The sequence below is a fragment of the Xyrauchen texanus genome, chromosome 4 (genome assembly GCF_025860055.1).
Source record: "Xyrauchen texanus isolate HMW12.3.18 chromosome 4, RBS_HiC_50CHRs, whole genome shotgun sequence".
Taxonomy (NCBI): Eukaryota; Metazoa; Chordata; class Actinopteri; order Cypriniformes; family Catostomidae; genus Xyrauchen; species Xyrauchen texanus.
The window spans coordinates 50086972-50105738 of record NC_068279.1 but is presented as its reverse complement, the minus strand read 5'-3'; the positions used below and the strand labels follow the sequence as shown (position 1 = coordinate 50105738).

General features: G+C 39.4%; 1 protein-coding gene across 1 annotated transcript in view; it reads right to left on the bottom strand.

The window, feature by feature from the left end:
• Positions 1-4116: 4116 nt before the first annotated feature.
• The window catches only part of LOC127640327 (voltage-gated potassium channel subunit beta-3-like), a 65504-nt gene continuing 50853 nt past the window's right edge, over positions 4117-18767 (bottom strand). Inside the window, exons 2-14 of the mRNA XM_052122803.1 lie at positions 18064-18107; positions 17836-17873; positions 17609-17688; positions 12666-12710; positions 12085-12129; positions 11951-11994; positions 11791-11877; positions 11614-11699; positions 9944-10064; positions 8116-8210; positions 7914-8034; positions 7381-7469; positions 4117-4226 (exon numbers count right to left, since the gene is read on the bottom strand). Of these exons, the coding sequence (XP_051978763.1) occupies positions 4137-4226; positions 7381-7469; positions 7914-8034; positions 8116-8210; positions 9944-10064; positions 11614-11699; positions 11791-11877; positions 11951-11994; positions 12085-12129; positions 12666-12710; positions 17609-17688; positions 17836-17873; positions 18064-18107 (985 nt within the window). The 3' untranslated portion in view covers positions 4117-4136. The remainder of the gene's footprint in view (positions 4227-7380; positions 7470-7913; positions 8035-8115; positions 8211-9943; positions 10065-11613; positions 11700-11790; positions 11878-11950; positions 11995-12084; positions 12130-12665; positions 12711-17608; positions 17689-17835; positions 17874-18063; positions 18108-18767) is intronic.

Genomic DNA, 18767 nt, shown 5'->3' with positions numbered 1-18767 from the left:
TATGGGAATTGTATACCATCAATAGTCAATAGGGTAGTGAAAAAGCATTGATTTAACCCATCCTTCATATTGATAAACAGGAAGGAATGAGGGAGAACAAATAAACCATTTATGGTCAAATAATATGAGAATGACACTAGCCATTCTAGGTGCTCAGAATACTCTGCTTCACACCACAGTGAGAAGGGAAGAGACAGAACAGTTATAGACCGGGAATGTAATAAAATTACACTAGCCGACGGGGTAGTGAAATACTGAAAATAAACTCCTCTTCGCAAACAAGAGAGAAGGCGTGGTCATGAGACCAGGCTGATAATACAGCCAATGACACTAGCCAAGCAGAGTAGTGAAACACTGATTTATCAACCAACCTTCACATTCAAAATCTGGGAAAAGAGGGAGGAAACATCCAAGCTGTGGAACCAGGCAAAAGCATTAGTGGAAGCCCAGCCTGCAGCTTGACATTTGTCCTTTAAGGACATACCCTTTGCCCATGCCTAGGAGGTAGCCATGCTCCTGGTGGAATGAGCCTTACCAGCCACGGGACACTGTATGCCTTGTGAATCATAAGCAAGCACAATGGCGTCCACAACTAATAGATGGTCAAACCTTTTTGAGCAGCCTTCAGAGCAGGCAAAGTGCTGTTATGACATACTGAACTGACTCATTCTGTCAATGAACATGCCTATTGCCCTTACAGGACAGAACATGTGCAATCTCTTAATGTTGTCCGATACAAAGGAGGAGAGAGCGCCTGCAAGGTAACAACCTGAGCACTGAAGGGGGTGGTCAGCGCTTTGGGCACATAAACCTTTCAATGCTGGAGAAAGGGTTTTCACAACCCCCATCCAAAATATAAACAAGAGTTATTGACTGACAAGGCCTGAATGTCCCGCCACATTTGACTGAAGCCAGAGCGAGTAGCAGCACTGCCTTTAAGGAGAGTGTAACTGATCTTACTGCCTCCATTGGCTCAAACATGGAACCCAAAAGCCCATTCAGTCCCAGACTGGGGCTCCAGCTGTCTAGCACCATGCAGAAACATACTGACAAGAGGGAGTATGCTCACAGGCAAACCACACAGGGATCATGGCCTGACACTATGGCTGCTGCCTTTACATACACTTTAAGCATGGATCCAAACATTCTTGTAAAAAAGCAGAGCACTGTCTGCACAGGGAAACGCACTGGGTTCTCACTCTGGTAGGAACACCTGTCAGTGAATTGTCGCTATTTTTAGGCATACAGTCACCTCGTTGAGGGGTCTCTGGCCTGTAGAATGGTGACGAGCACTGGCTGTAACAACCCCTGTGTGTCAAATGTGTCGTTTAGGGGCCAAACATGAAGTTTCCACAGTTCCATCTGAGGATGCAAGATCGTGCCTCATGCCTGTGAGAGTAGATGCCCCCTAAAGGGAATTCCCATAGGGGAAGATCTAACAGCTCTACCAGGTCTGGGAACCAAAGGCTGTTGGGCCACCTCAGCACAACACAACCCAAATGCTCCAAATGCTTTCGCAACACATCCCTGTGCTTGCACACTTGTGCCTCTGATTATGCTATAAGCAACCAATCAGCGAGTTAATTTAACACAATGATGCCGCTCCAAGTGCCCCACTGACAAATTTTGGTAAATGTGCAGAAAGCTAGGGACTACTGTAGTATGTTACAGAGCTGTCATATGTTACAGGGGAGATGTCAAGCTCTAGTTCCCTGGTCACAACAGCCGGAAAAGCAAGAGGCCAATTCCTGACATTGAAAATTTAGCCAGGATTGCTCCACAGACACTGGGATCCCATAGATCTGCCAATATCTTGGGATATTGAATTGGAGCTCCAATTCATTGCACAGCTCGTTTTTCAAGGTGTTGAAACGTGAAGGTGGAGTGAGAAAGTGAGAAAATTCAAGTGACTTAGAGGCTGCTTTTTCCAGTTTTCTAGCCCCTGGGGGGAGATTACGGTAAGTGCCTCACCTGAGCACTTAAATGTTTCACTAATGAAATTCCAGTGACAAAATATACCAGGCATCATCACCACAACAGATGTGATAAATCGCAATGCTTGCAAGTAGCTGGCCGCAAATTGCCATGGGCGCATTGGACAGGCGAAGAGGTGGAGAACTGTCAACATGATCACATGTGAAATGTTGTTTTCAGAAGGTCAAGTACACTATCGGACACATTGTTCCGACTCACTAACAAGCGGCATCTCCTATCACACATTTTTGCACAGGCTCAAGCGTGTTTACCTTCCCTTGTGGCGTAACCTTAGATAAGTTTTGTCAGCAGTGTGGGAGGCACGGGTTATGATCCCGCGTTTAAACCAAGAAGTTATCACGTTCACGTAATCAGTGACGAGTGCAATTTTGAGGCTGTATTATTCCCTCTAACGTTAAATTTTTACTCCACTGATGATTAGGTTTAGTTTTGGGTTGGGAGTACAGTTTATAAAACATGCATTCCTCTTGGCTGTATTATAGCCTGTAAAGCTCACTTCAGAACTTATTTTGGCATCCCTCCGTGGAGATTACACCTGGAAAATTGGTGAAGATATCACACGTGCCCATACGCCCAACAACACTTACAGATTTGGCCACTGGGAGCAGTCTTTCAAATGTAAAAAAAAAATATTTTTTAAAAAGTATTTCCAATTTCACTGTGAGTTTAGTCTCAAAGAGGAGAAACACAAGGCTCAAGTACGTCAAGTATCATTTCAAACCAAACAAATGTCTTTCTGTGAAATGTGTTTTGCATGGAAAGTGTGCTTGTGCTATACTTCCTTTCAAATAAATGCCACTTGCTGTGCTATTTTGACGCTCAAGTGTCTAAATACTTTTTGGGGAAACTGTATATCAAGGCCACATTCAAATAATTTTATAAAATATTTCAGGGAACAATAAGTCAGATTTTGTAGGGCTTTTTTTTAATTCAGTGAACTGGCTTTGGATCTGAATATGTTTGCAAGGCACCATACACACTCTTGCAAACCCCTCCCCTAACTGCAAGGATTCTTAAAGGGACAGGTGCACCATTGTAAACACAAGAACAGATGGAAAGGAGAGAAACGGAGGAAGACTTGTGATGTGTCCAACCAGCCGTTTGCATTCGCTGCATGTTGTTCCTGTCACACGCTCAAGTAACTGTGAGAATAAAACGTGACAGATTGTAGACGGGACATCCAGGTAAACAGGACGAGCAGCTCTCCTAAACATTTGGCTATGACAAGTGGTTGTCATTCAGTCCACCCGATGATATGTGCCATCCATTTTTCAAGTCACTCAGGTGCAACACCAGCAATGGAGAGTTTGATTCAAAGTGTCACTGCATGCACACACTGATCCATACCTCACTGAATACACACACACACACACACACACACACACACACAGAAAACCTGGTTAAAAAAATAAAGAGGCAAAAGGAATTATGAAGATGTTTGACTTTGGCTATGTTCGGAGTAGTATTATAACATACTACTCATACAATTTCTCTTAATATAAGGCTATAAAAATATATGCAATGTGCTTGATTAGATCTTCCATTTGCAGAGTGATAAATAAACCATAATTACAGTCTTGATTTTAAACATATCTTTTATGACTTTTATGATTTGACAGCCAAATGTTGTTTTGTTTTTTTACACAGATGTTAACTGGATGCCACTGAGATACATCTTGAGGTCATATGACAACAATGTAGCATACTACTGCATGAAATGTTTATGCCAACTGTTTTACTGTTTTACACTATACAGTGTATACTTTGCAGTTTTCTTGTATTCTACTCCGAACATAGCCAGTTTCATTCACATCCTTCTAAAGTTTTACTTCCTGCAAGACTTCCTCATGGAAGACAAAAGCTTCAGTCTCTCTGAATAAGGAAATGTAAAGACAGCATGTTCTTAGTTCATGTTTGCCACATTTCTTCGATGTTGCTGACAGCTGTTTGAGAGTTTTGGTTGATGATATGTTGAGATATTTGAGTAGGGTTACAGAGAACAGTGCAGTATGGAAGCATGTTGCAGAAGGCATGCAGGTGATGTAATATAAGGGAGTGCCGAGAAGTGGTGGCCAATGTCAATATTCTGTCTTTCCCCCCTCGTTTCTTTGTTTTCTGACAGCACAAGTTCTGGTCATCTCTTATGCACGTGACTCTTTCTTGCAGTGAGGCTTGTTTCCCAGCAGAGCATCTATCTCACTCACAGTCTGAGGTGTCATTTGAGACAGAATCTGTTGAAAATCAACAGAAAACAATGTTATTTGACAGTGTGTGATTTTATGTGGGTACTAAGGGTAGCACTGACTAGTAAGTAGCTGAATAGTTCTTCCACTATTCAACACATGTCTCCACTCCATGGAAGACGCATTTGGTTTTATTATCAAGCTCTTGATTTAAACCAGAGGTTGCATTAAAGGGATAGTTCACCCAAAAAGGAAAATGTTCTCATCATTTACTCACCCTAATGCCATTCCAGATGTGTATGACTTTCTTTCTTCTGCAGAACACAAATTATGATTTTAGAAGAATATTTAAGCTCTTTTGGTCAGTACAGTGAAAGTAAAATAATTTTTACGCTCCAAAAAGCACATAATGGCATCATAAAAGTTAAATCCATATTTTCAGAAGTGATATGATATGTGTTGGTGAGAAACAGATCAATATTTAAGTAATTTGTTTTTCTGGAAATTCTTCTCCCTGCCCAGTAGGGGGCAGTATGCCTGAAGAATGTGAATCACCAAAAACACAAAAGAAGAATGTGATCTGTTTCACACCCACACCTATTATTTTGTTCTGAAGATATTGATTTAACCACTGGAGTCTGATGGATTACTTTTATGCTGACTTGTGTGATTTTTGGATCTTCAAAAATGTATTCTACATTTGGACTTGTATTCTATGGACAAAAAGTGCTGAGAAATTCTTCTAAAAATCTTCATTTGTGTTCAGCAGATGAAAGAAAGTCATACACATCTGGGATGGAATAAGGGTGAGTAAATGATGAGAGAATTTTCATTTTTGGGTGAACTACTTTAACAATATGCTATTTACTGAATTTTTAATGGATGGATAATTCCATAATGTTGTCATTTTGACAGATAAAAAATAACAAAAACAAGAATGAAAACTATTTTGGCTGCATGAAATCTAATAACTTTCATTTTAACCATCATTACGTGTCTTCGCTATGTGTGTGTGTGCAAGAGAGAGCGCTCTCATCAAAGACTGTGAGAAAAAGGTACCTTTAATGCAAAAATAATGCAAAAGCAAATAAGTTCCCATCCAATGGGAACACTAACCACTTTAATGGCGACTTCAGACAAAACACAATTATCCCACAGTGCAGCGTGATATTGTTATTTACTTGTTACAGTTAAGTTGTTGATGACAGAAAATGGCATGTTCTGCATTGATTTTACAGTAAAATTCTGAAAGCAGTATTTTATCATAAGAAATTAGTGTTAAATCTTGTAAAATCCAGGCAGTTTTTTCTAACACTTGGCCACATGACAGCCAGCTAGCAGTAGGGTTTGGTGCGCTTCATCCTCATGAAGTTCTGCAAAGAGAATTTGTTTTGTAGAGTGACATTTAATTTTTAAAACATAATTTTATGTTATTTTTATGTTGTTACATTTTACCCATATCACGTTAAGTTAGACTAGAGCTAAAGAACAAGATTGCGAGATTCTGAGACAATGATTCATTTTGTGATGCATCAGATTGGCAAGCATTGTAAACATGTGAGATTTAATAACATTTTTAAATTGTCCCCCTATGCGGGAAGCGGACCTCAGGTTTGTAACCACTGATCTAGACTAGAGACTTCAGTTGCACTTATTCTACCCTGTTGAAAAAAACAGAATTGCTGATCAACCGTATATGTTATGTTTTGGATGCTGGCCCATAGTATGGAATGCTTCTTATCTAGCTTAACAAGAAAATCTTTCACGGTCAACCAGTTTCACCAGTAAAACTGTGCTGGTGCACCATGGCATTGTTGGTCCACCAGCTAAACCAACACCACACTCTCTGATGAATGTACTGTTACATTGTCTCCTACAGCGAAGAACGTAGGTGTTATATTTGATACCGATCTGTCCTATGAATATCACATTTCCAATGTTTGTAGAACAGCATTCTTCCAACTCTGAAATATTGCTAATTCACAACACATGCTCTCTGTTGCTGATGCCAAAAAAATAATTCATGCATTCATGATCTCAAGTCTAGATTATTGTAATGCATTATTGGGAGGATATCCTGCAAATTCAATAAATAAACTTTATAAATAAACAATTTAAGTCCAGACTAAAGACTCATCTATTTATCCAGGCATAAACCTAATTTATCCTTCAACTCACAATTAGGCTGATTTAGTAAGGCCTATCGGAATCAGAAACATTTATCATAATCTATAACTCTGCAATAAATTGAATGGCATCTATACTAATATTAATCTATTAATTCCCCTCTCAATCGGGATTCATATCCTGAGGTTACCAGAGCCGTCCGGATCCAGCTCTGTTCCTGCATGGTGATGACTAAATGCAGCCGGTGCCAGCCAGTCATCACTTCAGTCTATTACGATGGACTTCAGAGGATGAACTGATGCCAACTCCAACCGTAATATATGAGATACTTTATATGCCACTGCCTGAACCTTGGACTTACTTGGATAGACCTCACCGAAATGACCTGCCAGTTCAACTGCGATTCACCTCACTGATCTCTGCCTGCATCACCTCGGTCTAATGATGGACTACACTCTTAAAATGGAATACATAGACATTAAATTATTTGCCAAGAAAACACTTCATCAGCCAACTAACAAATGACATTGTATATATGTGAATCCAGGATTAACTGCAGATGGACTTCTTTGTATAAACACTGGCCCTTAACACTTACTTAGTTTTCTAATTTTAAACCATGACTTACACTGCACTTAAATAACTAATATTGGCATTATATTCATGATGTTAGCCAGAAGGGAACTGGCCCCCACAGTGAGCCTGGTTTCTTTTGTCCATATAATTTGAAATGCATACATAAGATAATTAAATTATCAGCTAGATCATTTATTTTTTTCAATTTTGGAATATACACTAGCATATTCAATGCATCTTCAAAGGCTTCCAAGATAACATATATGGATTAAAAGACACAGAACTCCAATTTTCTTTTCATGGGGTCTTTAAAACAGAATTGGACTTGCCAGAAAGAGCAAAGACTGCTGATGCTGCACGCCATTGTGTGCTTCTCATACTGTTCATGAGGGAAACACTGATCCGCAGACCAGTTGAATACTTATCTGGACAACTAGTCAATCGTAAAAAATAGAGTAGTATGAAAGAATGTGTGTTTGTGTGTGTGTGTGTGTGTTACCCGAAGGGCTCCAAGGTTCTCTAGAAGCTGGTCTGTATTGGAGACACCAAGAAGTACAGAACTGACTCCTTCACTACGTAAACACCATGCTGAGTGAGAAAATGTACATTCCATTCATATTAGACAACTGTTTATATTCATAAAGAATATAAATATTATTTAAAGAGGTAATTTCCTGAAAAATGTAGTTTCCTTGGATAAAAGAGTTTACCATGTAAATTTTAAAGGGATAGTTCACAACAATATGAATATACAGGCATCGTTTACTCACCCTTTTGTTTCAAACCAGTCTGACTTTCTTTCTTCTGTTTCATGCTCCACAGAAGAAAACAAAAAGATATACTGGTTTGAAACAACATGGCTAAGTAAATGATGACAGTATTTCCATTTTTGGGAAAACTATTTCTTTAACTCTTGCATTCAGAACTTCCTTCCTAGTCCCAAAAGACTGTTTAATAAAACAAACTTACAAAAATTACATAATATAAAATTACAATAAAGTATGCCTTACTGTCTAACCTTAAGACACTCACCAATGGCAAGTTGAGAAGCGGTGCAGCCCAGCCTGTCTGCCACCAGGTGGAGCTCTTTGATTTTAGCGAGCTGTCTGCGGCCCTCTTCACTGTACACTCGCTCCTTCAGCCACTGATAACCCTGATAAACACATTCACGTTATCCACAAACCTACAGATGGAGAGAACATCTATGGCTATTTACACTCTCTTCCCGACTCACTTTTATAGCTGCTCGTGAGCAGTCCGGAACCCCATCACTGTATTTGCCTGTGATCAGCCCGCATGCGAGAGGAGACCACGTCATCGCTCCAACACCTGAAACAGACAACATGTGACACTCACAAGATTTGCAGTTTGATTTAATTGTCTGTTCTAATTTGCAACAGCTTTAAAACTAAACAAATAATATTGCACTGTTAAGCACCTTTGCTACAACAAGGAATTCATTTGAAAATGTTGTCGATTATGCTTTTAGGGATTTATTTATGTGTGCTGTTTCCCATATACAGTAAATTAAAGTTCAATGTATGACAGCTTAGTATCACATGTAGTACCACATGTTCATCACGGCATCACAAATCGTAACAAAAATCCTAAATACAGTAATGCTTCATTGTCTGTTAATGATAATAACACTGATTCAATAGTGAAAAGTATCAGTAGATTGATCTAAAAATAGTAACTGGTAATCTGGCACACTGGGCATTTTTCCACACTTTGAGGCCGATCAGGGGCGCACTGGCCATCAGCAGAACAGAGCGGGCCGTGTGTTGGCCGTGATAAGCTAAAATGAACCACAAAACAGCCCTGCGAAGAGGACAGCGACAATGTAAAATCCCGGGCCGATTTCTGTTCCCTGTCCAGCCCTGCTTGTAATTCAAAATTGACTATTTCACCCAATATTTGTGTGTGCTCTGTATTTTTGTACTCGTGTAGTAGATTATTTGCTTCATTAGCTTAGCAACATGCTAATGTTACACAACATTTTTGAGTTGCATCTCGTGCCCTTCACATGAGGAGTGATATTTGTGTGGGGCATGGAGTTTCCTCCTTTCTAGAGTGATTTAATTCAGTCACTTATGAGGTTACAATTTGGTTTAAGTTTCACATCAAGCCTGAATATTTAATGCGTGTGTTCGGTGCGAACAAAAAAGAAATAGGATTCACACAGAAAGGGAACATTCAACATCGACAAAACATTAGTGTTGTTTTTTTTCACCTCAGAGTTGTCCATTTTTATTTTTCAGTGGGCAATGGAACCGCACGGATCAATAAGATATAAGCTTTGGGTCATGTGCGCTGAGCAGTTGCTATACACATATTAGCATTCTTGAAGATGTTAATGCATTGAAAACTCTTTTTTCAACATAGTTATTTGCAAACACACGTATACATTCAGTAAACATGAAAAGTTTTGCCTTGTAAGATGTATAATTTATCCCAATCGATTTTCTTTTCTTCTTTCATGTCTATTCTGCAAATATTTAAAATGACCTACCTCAATTTGCTCCTTCAGTGTTCTTTTTCTCTTAGCATCCCAATTTTTTTTTCATTTTTCGTTTCTGAGACTGTCAGGTTAATTAAAATTGATAGTTTATTGAACAGGCAATGGTGGTTTTTACTTATTATCTTTGGAGGGCGGACTTTTGGAAAGAGGGGTCAGGTTAAATCTGTGGCTACTTTGCAACTGTACAATTGTATTTCAATATTTTCAGTTAAGACTCTCAGAACAGATTCTTATTTTTAATGCTGAGATTAGACAGAGGTGGTAGATTTGTTTGTGGTGAGCCACCTTTTGTACCGGCGTGAATTTGCTGACAATGAATATTTGTTTTGACATTTGGTGTGAAAGGGTCATTCATAGATGATTCATCTCGCTTTTTCTTCACACGTTTGTGTGAACGAGCCTTTAAAAGGTTGCTGCCTATGTAGACAGTGCACAGCGATGCAGCTCACTAGAGTTTGGAACAGGGCCAATGAGTGTGTAAAATCTCTTTTAATATTGCCTAAACATTATTTTCAATTATAAGTACATTTTGTTGACTGACCAATCTTGTGGTAGAGCTCGGGCAGCTGCACCTCCACTTTATCCCTCTGGAAATAGTGATACTCGGCCTGCTCACAAACCGGTGGGATCAAGTTAAACTGCCTTGCTACAGAGTACGCTTCCTACACACACAAACACATAGACAGTAAATGATTAAATTGTCCTTTCGTATAAGCCTTTCTAAAGTATATGGATGTAATAGCATTAGACGACAAAATATCAAACCAAGTGACATCTGCATTCAAACAGCACTAGAGCTTTTCTTCTCTAACTTCACCACTTTTCCAATTACTTTTAACCAACTGGTCTAAAGGTGATTTTAGAGTATGTATGTAGTGAGATCCCTTCAGGTTCACACAGGTGTCCTAGCAAAATAACTACAGTTGTCGTTCGGCACATTATCATATCAAACCTAACAAACTTGTTTTGGTTGAAATATGAGGTTGTGCAATTTTAAATGCCATAAAATAAATGCCATTTGATTTGAAATTTTGAATGTAATGCAACGACATTCAAACTTTTTTTAAACCTATTGCGTTCAGGTCATTTCTGACCCTGGAGAGGTAGATAATAATTTTTAAATACCACATATTTTTTTAGTATGGAACCAAACTTTGTGACTTTGTCAAGACTTTCAATATACACAATACATCTATGAATTAGACTTTTTCGTATAAACACTTCACTTACATTTAGTGTCTTTCCTATACTCTCTCATACACTTTTTTGTCTTTCACTGGGAATGCATCTTGTTTACAAACATGCACACACACACATACAGTTACACACACTTTTCCTGTACAAAACAGACATTCCAGATGTAACAAACATAATGTTTGAACTAAATTAAAGGATCTACTGTCTAAAGGGGGTGTGGCGAGAGCAAAAGTTAGTCTAAATAGGGCTTGAAAAAGGAAATTGTCCACATTTTACTCTGTAGCCATCTAAAACAGAACCAGCTTGCAGCGCACTCACACAATAACATTCAGCAGTTCATGAGAATAAATAGAATAGATTTGCTTAAAAACATATTGAAAAAGTATGAAATATGTTCAGCTGAAAGAAATTGTTGGTTTCTTAAATTTTAACCACCAACTTGTATTGAGCAGTTATAGGTAATAGAAAATGTATTCAAATTACTAGCAAGTCTCATATTCGATGTTAATATAAATGATGTATTGTGCTATATTTAAATATCATTTCACAGAATTATTGATAAAAAATATATTTTCACATGTATCACACTGGTTTTGATGTAGTTCATGTATATTGTAATGTCAAACACTTTCTAAATTGTATTATAAGGCAAATTAATTAATAACTTTTTTTGTCAGTTAATATGCCAAACAAATTAAATCTTTATATATGCATGAACAGTTAAGCAGTTATTAATGACTTACAATATAGTTTTAGATGAAAACCATTGGGTTACGAATTATTTAAAAGCATAAAATCCACCTGGTCAAAATTGAAATGTGAATGCATGATTTGCAATAGGAGGCTTCAATGTCCAAAAACCTTTGATGGTCACTGTACTAACAGAACTGCAGATGATAACAACTAATATTTTGTACAGTTATTTAAAATGGTAAATGTATGATGGAAATGAATAAATAAACTTTATGTATCTGAGAGAAAGGGTAAATAGTGAAAGAGACAACTAGAACATACCATGATCTCCATGGCGCTCCATCGGGATGTGCCCCAGTACATGGCCATTCCCTGATTTATAACGAATGTCATTGCACGTACCACCTCTGCAAGCCACAAACACACCACAGTGCTGTTGCTGTGCCATAACTTATGCATTTGTAACTGGCATGAAAATGTTTTAAAAAAAGTAAAGACCTTCCATAGGGCTGTTCACATCACTGCGATTGGCAAAGACGATATCCACATATTCCAGCTGTAGTCTAGACAGGGAACCTCTGAGACCTGTAGATACATCACCATTACTATCATCATATTGTAATTATTACCGCCATTACCACCGCGAAGAGCACTTTACCTTCTATAATGTGTTTTCTGGACAGACCTCTCTCTGTTTCTGCTCTGTAGATTATGAATAGAAATGTCAGAGAGGATCTTTGTCATTTGTGTCAGTCTGAAAATATGATATGGTAGAACTGAAAAGATACTCACTGTCCTCCCCAGTAGATCTTAGTTGTTACTACGTAACTGGACCGCCTGAAAAACATTTTTGAGGAAGACTGTTTTTATACAGTAGACAAGCCTATTCTTGTTTTATAATTTTGCTCCTAGATTGATTGAAAGATTGAACATCAAAACTCAGGAAATATGTTGCCAAGAACATTTAAGAACATTTCCCTTGATCTGACCTTTGAAGAAGAGCAGTGCTTAAATTGCGGAGGTGCTGGGGGCCATGACCCCATTAACTGATCATTATCAATAACTGATGTTTTTAATGTGATTTCAGGCCAAAAGTTTTTTTAATGCCCCCTATGACCAAGAGTCATACAATTAGACAAACTAGACATTCCTTTTCCTGACTGATTTTTTTCCATTGTATACTTTGTGCTATTCATTTACTGGATGTCTTTTGACATTTTTTAATTGTGGGGGTTCTGATCCCACCACATCTCACAATATGAACTTTTAAGATGAGTAAATTTGAGCACTGGTATTCCTTCAGAAAATATATTCAAATTTATTTCCCACGATACTGATACAAAGTGAGAGACATTAGAATTAAAGCAGGTCACCTCCAGCCTTTCTTCTTAATGATGTTCCCTAGTGTGATTTCAGCCCTGAAGGAAAGAAGGACACAAAATCAGTTTCTTACAATTGCACTACAAAAATTTTATAGAAATATGAATCAATCTTTGTCAAATATCTAATCATCATTAAAACAAGATACGCAAAATAGCATTCTTTTTGAACAGTGGCAGATTTTTGTTTTCACTTGTTTTAAGTATAAACCACTTCCTAAATTTGTAATTGTCAGAATCCTGTCTATTGTGTGGTGACAGAATCCTGACACCCATATTCTGTATTTATGTTGAGCACATGGCCAGGAAATAAACACTGAGCCATGTGCTCAACATAAATACAGAATATGGGCTATCTGTCTTTGTTCATGTCTCGTGCACGTCTGGTTTGACTCCCTTGCCGTGTGCTCTTCTGTCTAGTTTGCGTTTTCATGTTCAAAGCTTGGTGTCTGGGTCCTGACTCATTGGTCTCCGGAACACTGAGCATGCGACCCGGAAGAGCAAAGTGTCTGGCTTGATGGCTCGCTTTTCAACTCCTCCAATTGCAACTGGCAAATCTCACTGATCAGTGAGGCAAGGCGCAGTCGAACTCGAACACACCTATTGTGTTTAGAGTGAGCACATGGCTTCTGTCAGACTTTGTCAGTCATGTGCTCTCCTGTCTCACGTCTAGGTCCCGCCCACTTGTTTTTAGTTAATTTGCCCCTTTGTTCATGTCTATGTGTGAGTGCATGTTCGGGTTTGATTCCCTTGCCATGTGCTCTTCAGTCCTGTTTTCATGTCCAAAGCTTGGTGTCTGGATCCTGATATATCGGTCTAGTTCAGTCTCGGTTCTGGTGTCGGGATCCAGACACACATGCTCTATGTTTCATCTTTGTGAGCACATGGCTTCGGTTCTTTTGCCATGTGCACTTCTGTCAGTCTTGTATGCAGTGTTATATGTTTGAGAACATGGCTTATGATTGTATTCATTTGCTATGTGCTCTTCTGTCTTGTCATTATGTATGTTCGACTTCATGCAGCCCTGCGCAGACCGATTGGTGCTGGACTTGAAGCAGTGCATGCTGGTTAGAAATTTTGTCAGACTTGAACCAGTGCCACCGTTGTGTATGCCATCAAAGTACCGTGATAGTGATTTGAGAGCAGTCGGCTGGTGCAGCCTTTGCAGTTCCTCCAACTGCAACCGGCAAATCACACCAATCAGTGAGGCAAGGCGCAGTTGAACTTGAACACACCTATGGTGTTTGGTGTGAGCACATGGCATCTGTCAGACTTTGTCAGTCATGTGCTCTCCTGTCTCACGACTAGGCCCCGCCTCCTTGTTACCTTGTTCTTAGTAAATTTGCCTCACCTGCCTTCCCTCATTAACCTCCTAATTTCCTTCCCTATTTAATATCCCTGTGATCTCTGTCCTGTGCAATTTCATTGTGGTCGTTTACCCTGTTAGGTGCCGGTTCCAGTCGGTCTATGTTCTGTCTTGCTCCTCCAGCCCAGCCAGTCTTCTCATCACCTGTCCTGGACTGTGACTTTTACCTATGGTGTAGTCTTTGTTTGTTTTTATATAAATAAAGCCCATTACTGCTACTCTGCAATTGAGACCTCCCCTCTCTCTCCAAAACCTGACAGAACAAACTGGACATTTTTGGATTCAGCAGAGAATAGAACTTTCCTTTTCCCATCTCCCACCTCCCAGGGTTCCATCAGAGAGTGTTCAGCCCAGCTCGCCTGGCTTCGTTCCCTCCATCAAAGGGAGGCAGACGTGAGGGTTTTTGATGGTGAGTTGCTGAAAAAGGTGGAGTGGCTGGAGTACAACAATGCAGCACTGAAGGACCTATACAACATCTGCCTCGGACCCCTTCTGCTCCTGGGAGATGGGAAGTCTGGGGGTTTTATCATTTGAGATTTTTGTGAGTCACCTGCCCCACAGGGTGGATTGGATTACCCCTGACTGTGGGCAGCCTCCAAAGATTAAACAGTTCATTGTCTCACCCCCATCCAGTCAAACCTTCAGATCTGCCAGCTGCTCACTGCCAGGAGACGGACGAGCAAGTTACTGACTGGCAAGAGGCTCCTAAGACTGTGACTGACTGCCGGGAGGTGGCCGAGGCCAGCAGGTATTCATATTGTATTCATTCACATGTGCTCTTCTGGCTTGTCATTGTGTTTGGTGTGAGCACATGAGGCCTGTACATGATGCCGATTTCCATGGCTACCCAGGTTAGTTTGAGCAAATTTTTCAGGCTCAAGAAGGTGGGTCAGTTTTTACTGGTGTTCATCACAATGGCAATATGTGCTACACGGCTAACCAAAAGAACATTAGAAAAGTATTATTGAGTTTCTTAACATTCATTTACATACTGTATCTGTACGCAGTGTGTGATGCTGAGAAAAAAAAATCTACCTGCAGAAGTGTTTGTAAGGTGATTCTCACACTTTAAAGACAAATTTATTGTGTGACGAGTCCTCGTACATGAACACATACTGTATACTGGTTGAAATTATATTGTAGGCTCACAAAAAGTGACATTACTTGCACTTCATTAAATTATTATTTATTATTAATTAAAAATTAATCTAAAAGCTTTTACATTTTAGATAAATATATAGATTTTTAGGCTTTTAAAATTAATAAGTCTGTATGTTCTTATTGTGAACCTATAATAAATTAAATGACACATTATATTAATTTGACCAAGTGAAAGTGATTGATGGTCAATGTCTCCAGCTGGGCATCGCACTCACATATCCATATTTTTAAATTATAAAAGATTGGTTATATAGAGTGTTACAGGACACTCGGACAAATGAACATACAACCCAGTTGTTGATACCAAAGAGCCGTCGGGAAATGTTATTCCAGGCAGCTCATCATAATCCGATGGCATGTCACTAGGGACAGGGGAAAACACTAAGCCGTCTCATGGCTTGTTTCTATTGGCCTGGCATTCACAGGGATGTTTGCCAGTGGGTTGCGGCATCCTGGTATCCCGAATGTCAGCTGGTAAATCCACCGACTGCGCCAAAAGTGCCATTGCCCACTTCCGTTGATCGAGGCTCCTTTCGAACAAATTGGCATGGACCTCATCGGGCCATTAGAATAGACAGCACACGGGCATCGCTTTGCATTAGTCCTGCTGGATTACGCAACATGATATCCGGAAGCAGTGCCGCTGCACAACATCTCAGCACGTAAAGGCTTCAAAATGATCTCCCAGTGGGGATTCCGAAAGAAATCCTCACTGATCAGGGCAAGGATTTATGTCACGTACACTACACAAGCTGTACGAATTATTAGGTATTATATTGATTCGGACAAGCATGTACCATCCACAAACGGATGTCTTGGTCGAACAATTTAATAAGACCTTAAAGAATATGATTTGGAAGATGGTGCACAAAGATGCTCAGAGTTTTTCCCATTTTAATTGTTATGTGGGTGTAAGCCCAGTGGCCAGTTCAACGTCATGAAAGAAAATTGGGAGGAAGATCCTGAGAGCCAAACTCCACATATTGGGGAGTCTATCACAGGAGAATTTGCAACAGGCGCAAGAACGTAATTCCCAGCTGTATATGATATGGGGGTAATAGAAGAATCCCACAGTGATTGGGCCAGCCTGGTACCTAAGAGTGATGGCTTGGTCTGGTTCTGTGTGGATTACAGGAAATTTAACGCAGTGTCGAATTTTGATGCTTATTCTATGCCACATTGAACTGCTCAATCGGTTGAGCACGGCTCACTTTTATTCAACATTGGATTTAACAAATATTGGCAGATCCCATAAACGCAGATGTCCCATGAAGAAATGGCCTTCTCCACACCGTTTGGTTTACACCAATTTGTGACCCTTCCGTTCAGTTTGTTTGGGGCCCAGGCTACATTTCAGCATCTTATGGACAGGGTCTTCAGACTGCATGCTGCGTATGCCTATGATATCATTATTTATAGTAATTAATGGCAGCGGCACATGAATGCTGCGACGAGGGGGGCTTACAGCAAACCTGAATAATTGCGCAATTGGGCGGGTGGAGGTACAGTATCTTGGATTGCACTTAGGTCATGGTCAGGTGTGGCTCCATATTGATAAAACCACAGTGATTGCGAACTGTGCGAGACCCAAGACAATAAAAGGAGTGGAAGCGGTAAGGGTTTTCACCTGAGATGAATTGCTGGTAATTGCTGTTTTTTTGTTCACAGTGAGAGACGGGGGAAATAAAAGGGGCCAGACATCAGAGAGATGGAGAGAGTCGAGCCTGGATGTGTGTGTGTGTGTGTGTGTTAGTGCAGTCAACGTTTGAGTTTATGTCTGAAGCTTCACCATTATGAAGTAAAGCGAACGTGCTTGTGTATAAATAAATTTGCCTTTGAGTTGGATTCGCCGTTTCCCACTTCCTCATTCCTCGAATCTGTTACACTGTATTTTGTCAACTTTTAGGTGTACACTATTATATAAATGGCCTCAAAGCTAACGTTATCATGTCAGCCCATTCATAAAATTTGCTGATGAGAAAACGTAAATGCCTAAATCCCTGATGCTGTAATGTAGGTCACCAGAGACATATGGCAGTCAGAATCCTGCTGAGTTCAGGACATCGCAAGCATAAATGGAAAGAGATGCTTCCTGAAGTGTAGATAACCTGCATTTTAAAATGCACTCGCTAATAAGAAGCAATTAATTTTACAAAAGTAATTATTTCAGAGCTAGTGAAAAAAAGCGATTCATTGATTTGATCAATGTTCCAATGGTCCATGTTAACTATACAATACAGTACATCGTAATGGTTCTGTTTTTAAAGGTCCCAGATTTTATATTAGCCATCAAGTGGTAGACATTTGTAGATATATGTTCCATCCATCCCGACCCAAATCTACGCCTGTGATGCAGTAAAATATAAAAGTCCATGAGAAAGAGAGTTAAGTTATTTGAAGCCAATCGTACCTGCCTGATGCGTACACTTCTGCTGTGTCGAACAGATTCACTCCATTCTCATAGGCTATCGTCATCAAGCTCTCGGCCATCTAAATACAAACATACACACACAAACGAATGCATAACAATGATTAGTCCATTGAAAGTTTTAAGTATATAAATAACACTGTACAAAGAGATTTGAGTGAAAAGTGTGATGTAATGTTGTACATTTTATCACAAACAATGTGAATCACCTCATCAGAGATCTGAGAGCCAAATGTCACCCAGGTACCTGTAAACAAAAAGGGGGAAAAGTCCCAAGTAATTTCACATGTATCTAGCCACATTTATTTACTATCTGTCATTAATTATTTCAGTTATCACCATTTTTATATTTCATAAGGAATGTTAGACTTTAAGCAGCAAAATTATCCTCATGAGTACAAGACAGTGATGAAACGATGAGGTCATTGGTTACTCACCAAGACCCAAGCAAGAAACGCGTAGACCTGACTTCCCAAGGTTTCTGAGAAAGAAAGTATGTATATTTAGTTCTTTGAATTTATATGCTTATTTTTATGCATTTAACACTAGAACACTGCATCCTCAGTATTTGGTTTTTGCTTAGGCAAGCATCATTTTCAGGCTGCATTGCTCATACTTGAGGTTAGTGATTTGTAAACTGTTTGAGCTACAGTACAAACATGAATGATACCAAAAAATGTGTGGCTTGTTGGGAAGGGGTGTGCTATTACTTTTCCCAAATAATTAGACTTACATTTTTCAACTGAAAAATGGTCACAAATGTAATAATTGGTCCTAATTGTAATAAAGACCCAAAATGAAATAACTAAATTTTTACAACTACATTACAAATGTAATAGTCTATCATGAAGACAATGACACAGAGGGTAAGGTGAACCCAATTGATGGGACTTTATTCCAAAAAAGTGAAACAAAAACCAAAGAACCCAAAAAAGTAACTGATAACAAAGGCTAAAGCCAAAACAAATATGTAAAACAAACAGAAATAACGCCAATAGAGGACACTAGTAGGTTAGAGTCTGGGATATCTCCAGATCAGACCAGCTAGAGATTGCAAGGAGTGTGTGTGTGTGTGTGTGTGTGTGTGTGTGTGTGTGTGTGTGTGTGTGTGTGTGTGTTGATTATTGAATGGGGAACAGGT